Here is a 7,495-nt window from a genome sequence, read left to right as displayed (position 1 = left end):
GAGTTGGTTTGCAAGCCACGAACAAGCACCACTGCAGGACCCACCGACGGAGCCGCGCGCGATTCGGTCGCACGCGGCGCCGGCGGAAGGACCTGCAGAGGCGCATCAGCACGCCATCACCAGCGCGCACGCGGCGCGTCAAGCGGCGGCCGACGCTCTCGGGCAGGGCCCGCTCCGCACCGCGCATCAGGCAGCGGGCGGCACTGGCTGGCGCCACGCCCGCACGAGGACGCGCGCGTCCTGCTGGGCTTGCTGGCACCCACGCCGCAGCGGCTGGCGGGGCCCGCGCATGAGGCGCGCATCAGCGGCGGCTGGGCCTGACAGGCGCACGGCGCAGGCCGGGGCTCCCCAGCGGTGGCCGGGCCCACCGGCCCCACCACGCGGCGCGTTGGACGCGCGCCCGCGCGTGAGGAGCAGCGGCGACCACTGGGCATGAGCAGCGGCGGCCCAAGCGGTGGCGGGCTACGGCTGCTGTGCATGCAGGCCACGGCTCGCGCGGCGCGGGGTCTGGCGCGCCAGCTGCCGGACCCTGGGCGGCGGCGCTAGCCTCTGAGCGGATCTGGCCTCTGAGCGGCGGCGGCTGGGCATGAGCTGCCCGTGGAGAAAAGAAAGGAGTGAGGCTGCTGGATTAGGTTTTCAGACAGCAGCTCATCTATTTATACGGCACCAAATTAGTTCCTGGCCGTCGGATCTTGATGAACGGTCCAGATTTCTCCACATTAGGGTTTCGTGGGATGGGCCAAATGGGCCAAATGCGCAGATTGGGCCGCGCGCGCAGGGGAGAATTTTTGGGCCTTTTACGTGTTTTAGCCCAATTTAATGTTTAAAGCCTTTTCTATTACTGTTTCTTATGATTTAAGTTTAATTTTAATTGCTGTTATGTTTAAAGGCTTTAATTATTTCTGTTGCACTTATTATTACTAGCATTATGTTAATTAATTTCCATGAGTTATTTAAATGCTTTTAATCATATTTAATTGCATTTATTCGCTGAAAATTATGTTCATCCACCTTAAGCAATTAAGATGCACTCTATTTAAATGGAACCATCGGGAAGTTTATTTAGAGCACTTGTAATTAATTCTGACCATCGTTGATTTAATTACGAGTTTTAATGATAAATTTCGTTTGTTTTCCCCATCGGTGATGCAAATTGAAATTTATGTATGATTTTAATCAGACCATCGTAGGGTTAATTTCATACTTCTTATGCGCATCTTAATTGTGAGTTTAATTAAGTTATTGTTCTCATGATTTTCAGTGAACACTGTGACGGGCTACCTGAAGTCCATTGAGCCCCTAAATGGCACCAACTACCCCAGCTGGTATAAAGATGTTCAGGTGGCCATTGCTGTGTGCGAGTATGATCTTGCATTACGTCAAGACAAGCCAGCAGAGCCCGCTGATCCCAATGGTGATCGTACTGCCATTGAGAAGTGGGAGAGATCAGACAGGATGGCCAACATGATCATTAAGAACACGATCACTCCGGCCATCTGTGGTGCTATTCCTGATAAGGACAAGGATGGTAATGATCTGAGCGCCAAGGCATACCTTGCCAAGGTGGAGGAGAACTTTAAGAGTTCTTCCAAGACTTATGCTAGCACCCTGATCATGAAGATGCTGACTTCACAGTATGATGGGCAAAGTGGAATCAGGGAGCACATTATGAGCATGTGTGACATGGCAAATAAGCTGAAAACACTGGATATGGCTATCTCTGATGGTTTTCTGGTGCACTTCATCATGACTTCTCTGCCAGCACAGTACAGTCCCTTCAAAATAAGTTACAACACTCAGAAGGCGACTTGGAGCATGGCTGAGCTCATTAGCTACTGTGTTGAGGAAGAAGAAAGGCAGAAAGCTGAGAGGATGAAGGATGCTGTCAACATGGTCAGCGAGCGCTTTGGGCGTGTTAGCATGAGCAACACTCCTAAGCATCAGGCTGAGTCTGGCAGCAGCAGGCAGCATAAGAGAAAGTTTAAGGGCCATAAGAGCAAGGCCGTGTCACATAAGAAGACCTCTAATGAGAGGCTGTGCAAGTTCTGCAAGTCACCTAAACATGAGCAGAAGGATTGCCATGGATTTAAGGAGTGGCTTAAGAACAAAGGTACAATTACTGATTATGTATCTTTTATTGATGAATCATTCTTAGTTAATTTTTCTCCCAATACTTGGTGGATTGACTCAGGTGCCACTGTGCACATTTCCAATTCACTGCAGGTATTCAGTTCGATCCGAACTATAAGAGAGGGGGAGCGAAGTCTAAGAGTGGCTGATGGCAATGAAGTGAAGGTTGAAGGCATTGGGAGCTTCAATTTGGAGTTACCAGGCGGCTTCAACCTTAGTTTGCATGATGTTCTTTATGTTCCCAGTTTGAAGAGAAACCTTATTTCTGTTTCGCGTTTAGATAAGTCGGGACATATTTGTGAGTTTGGCAGCTCTGTGTGCAACATTAAATTTCATAATTTAAGTGTGGGCCTTGGTCATTTGCAAGGCGATCTTTATTTGCTCTCTCTTGATAAAGTTTATTCTGCAATGAATGTGGATGATGTATCGCATAAGCGTAAGCGTGATGATGAGACTTCTTCGAAATTGTGGCATTGTCGTTTGGGCCACATTTCGAGGGGGAGAATTGAGCGTCTCATAAGAGAAGAGATACTCCATTCATTAGATCTCTCAGACTTAGATCAACATTGCGTTGATTGTATTAAGGAGAAATTCGCTAAGACAATTAAGAAAGGAGCTACTCGGAGTTCGGGCCTATTAGAAATAATTCATACTGATATTTGTGGCCCGTTCCCAGTAAAGTCTGTTGATGGTTTTGACTCGTTCATTACCTTCACAGATGACTTCTCTCGTTATGGTTATATTTACCCCATTCGTGATCGATCCGAGTCATTAGATAAATTCAAAATATTCAAGGCTGAAGTGGAAAATCAGCATAATGTCACTATTAAATTAGTGAGATCGGATCGAGGTGGTGAATATTATGGGAGACATGCTCCATTCGGCCAAGTACCTGGACCATTCGCTAAGTATCTTGAAGAGAATGGCATAAAGGCCCAGTACAGTATGCCGGGCGAACCACAGCAAAACAGAGTTGATGAGCGTCGTAATCGTACACTAATGGACATGGTACGCAGCATGCTTAGTTATTCTACTTTGTCTATGGAGCTGTGGATGGAAGCATTAAAAATAGCTGCTCACATACTTAATCGTGTTCCTTCCAAATCCGTGCCAAAAACACCTTATGAGTTGTGGTTTGGGAAGAAAACCATCGCTTAATTATTTGCGTGTGTGGGGTTGTCCAGCCGAAGCTAAGTTATTTAATCCACAGCAAAAGAAATTAGATGATAAGACGGTGAGCTGCTATTTCATCGGATACCCTGATAAGTCTAAGGGATACCGATTCTACTGTCCTGATCGTTTCACTAAGTTCGTTGAGACCAGGCAGGCTGTATTCCTAGAGGATGCAGGAATCAGTGGGAGCTTTCCGAGGAGGGAAATTAATCTTGAAGAAATACGGGCTGAGCTTCCCATCCCGGTGATTCAAGAAACAGTAACACCTCAGTTAGTGCCGCTGTTCGTTCCTTCCGTTCAGAGTACACCATCTGTTCAGATTACGCCTCCTGTTCAGAGTACTAGCGCTGCTCCGCCTGTTGAAGTAACTCCTGATCCTGCGAGCGAACAACAAGCTGAGCAAATGGCACCTAATGCTGAAGTTGAGAACCCTGTCGAGGTGTCTCAGACTGCACCTCAACCAGCACCTCAGCCTGTTGAACCATTAAGAAGATCACAGCGGGCTAGGAAACAGACAGTTTTCCCTGATTGTGAGACATACTTAAGTGAAGACATGTATGATATTGGGAAAGCTGATGATCCTAACTCGTTTAGAGAGGCAGTATCATGTGAGAACTCTGCCAAATGGGTTGAGGCCATGGAAGAAGAGCTTAAGTCCATGAGTTCCAATGATGTTTGGGATCTGGTAGATATTCCTAATGGAGTCAAACCAGTAGGCTGTAAATGGGTCTACAAGACTAAACGTGATTCTAGAGGGAATGTCGAACGATTCAAAGCAAGGCTTGTAGCCAAAGGTTTTACACAAAAGGAAGGGGTTGATTATAATGAAACTTTCTCCCCTGTGTCTAAGAAAGATTCATTCAGAATCGTTACGGCGCTGGTAGCTCATTATGACTTAGAGCTACATCAGATGGATGTCAAAACTGCGTTCCTTAATGGTGACTTGGATGAGACCATCTTCATGGCACAACCGGAAGGTTTTGTTGTGAAGGGCAAGGAACATTTAGGATGCAGACTTAAGAAATCCATTTACGGGCTTAAGCAAGCGTCAAGACAGTGGAACCTTAAATTCGATCAAGTGATTAAGAAATTCGGATTTAAGGAGAATGATGTGGATAATTGTATCTACACTAAGATAAAGGGTGGTAAATTTATAATTCTAGTGCTTTATGTGGATGATATCCTATTAGCGAGCAGCGATAAGCGTATGCTGCATGAGACAAAGGGATTTCTTTCATCCAATGTTGATATGAAAGATCTTGGTGAAGCCTCTTATGTTCTGGGCATTGAGATACACCGAGATAGGACCAAAGGAGTACTAGGATTGTCTCAAAAAGCATATATTGAGAAAATGCTTAAGAGATTTAATATGGATAAGAGTAAGGCCACACCTATTCCATTAGCGAAGGGCGATAAGTTTAGTGAAGCCCAATGTCCTAAGAACCAATTGGAATCAGATGAGATGAAGGACATACCTTATGCTTCAGCTGTCGGAAGCCTGATGTATGCGCAAGTCTGTACGCGCCCTGACTTGGCATTTGCTACCGGAATGTTTGGAAGATATCAGAAAAATCCCGGAAAGGTCCACTGGGTTGGTGTCAAGAAGGCATTACGTTACTGCCAAGGCACTAAAGACTTCATGCTCACATACAGAAGATCAGATAACCTTGAAGTTGTGGGTTATACTGATGCTGACTTTGCTAGATGTGTGGATAGTAGGAAATCTACATCAGGATATATCTACATGTTAGCTGGTGGAGCTATATCATGGAAAAGCTCTAAGCAAAGTTTAGTTGCAGCGTCGACGATGCAAGCTGAGTTTGTGGCATGCTATGAAGCAACTGGACAGGCTGTTTGGCTTAAGAATTTTATTCCGGGCCTCAAGGTAATTGACAGCATTACGGAACCTATAATGTTATACTGCGATAATCAGTCTGCAGTATTCTTTTCGAGTAACAACAAGTCAAGTGGTGCTTCCAAACACATTGACCTTAAGTATCGTGTTGTGAAAGAAAGATGCCAGGATCGAACCATTAAGATTGAGCACATAAGAACTAATTCTATGTTAGCGGATCCGCTCACTAAAGGCTTACCACCAAACGTGTTTAAGCAGAACGTTACTAATATGGGTTTGGTGGATAGTCTTTAGGTCCTGGTTTAGGGCCATTATGACTCCCAACTAACGAATAAGCGTTCTACCGAGGTGTTTCAGTGAGACTGTGGGTAATGGAGTCCCAGTAGTGCATCAAGCTACTGACGACGCATTGGTCCGGTACTTTCTGTTACTACTAAGGGTGAACATTAGTATGATACGAACATTAGCCTTAACCATTCGATCAAGTGGGAGAATGTTGGAAATAAATATTTCAGTTAAGATATTGTGATCTTCACTATTAAGGAAGCGTTTAAACCATCTAAACGTGATTAAGGAAACCTAATGATAAAACCCTAATGGGCTTTGATCAGCAGGCCCATTAGGCCCGTTTCCAGAGGCTGGCCCCCAGCCCCACAGTGCCTATAAATATAAGGTCGTGGTTAGCACCTTAATAACCCCATTCATCTCATTCTAAAACCCTAGCCACCGCTAGTCTGATCGCTAAAGGCACTGGAGGGGTTTGGAAGGCCAAGCACTCCCGTTTGGCGCCGAAGGACGCCGATTCGTTGCTGCATCTCCTACACCGACAAGAACGCCTACTTCCTCTACGGATCAGGCGTAAATGGCTGCTGCAACTGCTAACGCTGGTATAATGTTTACCAATTTTTCCGCATTAGATTGATTTGTCATGAACTAGGTTATGTTAAGATCTTGGGTTATTAGCCTCTAATGTTTAAGCCTGGCTAATTCTAACATGGCAATCACCCTAAATCCAGTATGGGGTTGGGGCGCTTGGTGCTCTTGTGTTTGGGTGCTGGGTGCTTACAACAAGGCGCTTCCAAGTGAGCGAATTCGATTATGTGTGAGTGTGACTGTGTGAGAGCATCCGGAGAGTCCAGATTGTTTCTCACGTTGTGTCATTATGTGAGAAGGCCCAGCTCCACCTTATACTGTATATCTTGATGGCCCGAGCGAGAAGAGGGGGTGCCACACCTTCTGGGTCGGCATCCCCACGGGGAGGTCAGAAGCTCTACACATGTCCTAAGCTAGGATCCCTCGATTTGCTGCACTCTACCGTTCTCCGAAGCAAAGTCTTGTCTGCCCATTCCACAGTGCTGCCTGATGTGGCCTTGGTCCTACTCGCCATCACCGTGTTAGGCTGTTTCCAGCGGCTCTCCTATCCGGCCTCGCATGCGGAAAATGGGGAGCCGGGAGCTACTGTGTCCCTTTCCAGCAGGTCTCGCATGCAGATGCGGAGCGTCCGCAACCAGGGAAGAGGATGCCTATTCCTGCGGCTTCTCTCTCCTACCCGCAAAACTCCTGCAAGCATCTTCCGTCGGCTCCCGCGCTGGTGCAATCCTTGTGAGTCGTGTCCTATGAATCACTGGCAGTGGGACCCACGAAGCTCTTTGCGCATGCGACTTCGCATTCTGCTGGAAGGAAGTTTTGTTTTTGCGTGCTGCCTGCTCCCAACACCCTGCGCAAAGATGCCCTTTTGCCTATCCGCACCCGCACACTGCTGGAAACAGCTTTAGGGCATGGTGTCATCATATATACTTGAGGTACACCCTTGATCCGCTGGGGCAGGCCTCCCATTTCCTAAGTGAGGTTGGTTTCTTTTGCGGAGCTCGGGGTCAGGCGCTGCTGCCAGTCCCATCGGCATGGTTTGGGGCCATCTAGCCCGGTGCTCCTTGCCCCACCCTACGCCTAGCGGTGCATGGTGATCAGGCAAGGCATGTCCTGTCGAGCTGAGGGAGGGGGCGTGGCTGGCGTGAGCGTTGGTCGCAGTGTCATGATGGCCCGACTGACCGGGGGTGGTCCTGCCAGTCCTCTGGTTCGTAGGCAGCACCTCTACCCTGCTTGTAAGGTAGGGAAGCGCATGCACGTCCTATCCGGCTAGAGCATTTAATGCCTTCTTGGTTGTTCCCGAGGCGCTTACGGGGTTGGACTCCGCCCTGGGTTAGCACGGGTCTCATGGACCCAATGGCTCGGTGCGGGTTGATAAAGCTCCATGTGTCCGTCGTTGGCTCGGCTGGGCTCTTACATTGTTTGCCTGTTTGGCGGGATGGTGTCGACCGATCATCTGTTAGGCAAGCA

General features: G+C 47.8%; 1 protein-coding gene across 1 annotated transcript; it reads left to right on the top strand.

Moving 5' to 3' along the window:
- The first annotated feature begins 1,707 nt into the window (after positions 1-1,707).
- LOC120692128 lies at positions 1,708-2,507 on the top strand. The gene is made up of 2 exons (XM_039975358.1): positions 1,708-2,110; positions 2,224-2,507. The coding sequence occupies exons 1-2, from the start codon at positions 1,711-1,713 to the stop codon at positions 2,277-2,279; spliced, it is 456 nt and encodes a 151-aa protein (XP_039831292.1). The 5' UTR covers positions 1,708-1,710; the 3' UTR covers positions 2,280-2,507.
- Positions 2,508-7,495: the final 4,988 nt, after the last annotated feature.

This window comes from Panicum virgatum, chromosome 9N, assembly GCF_016808335.1.
Source record: "Panicum virgatum strain AP13 chromosome 9N, P.virgatum_v5, whole genome shotgun sequence".
NCBI classification, from domain to species: domain Eukaryota; kingdom Viridiplantae; phylum Streptophyta; class Magnoliopsida; order Poales; family Poaceae; genus Panicum; species Panicum virgatum.
Note: the sequence above shows the minus strand (reverse complement) of the source record. Positions and strands in the feature narration are given on the sequence as shown.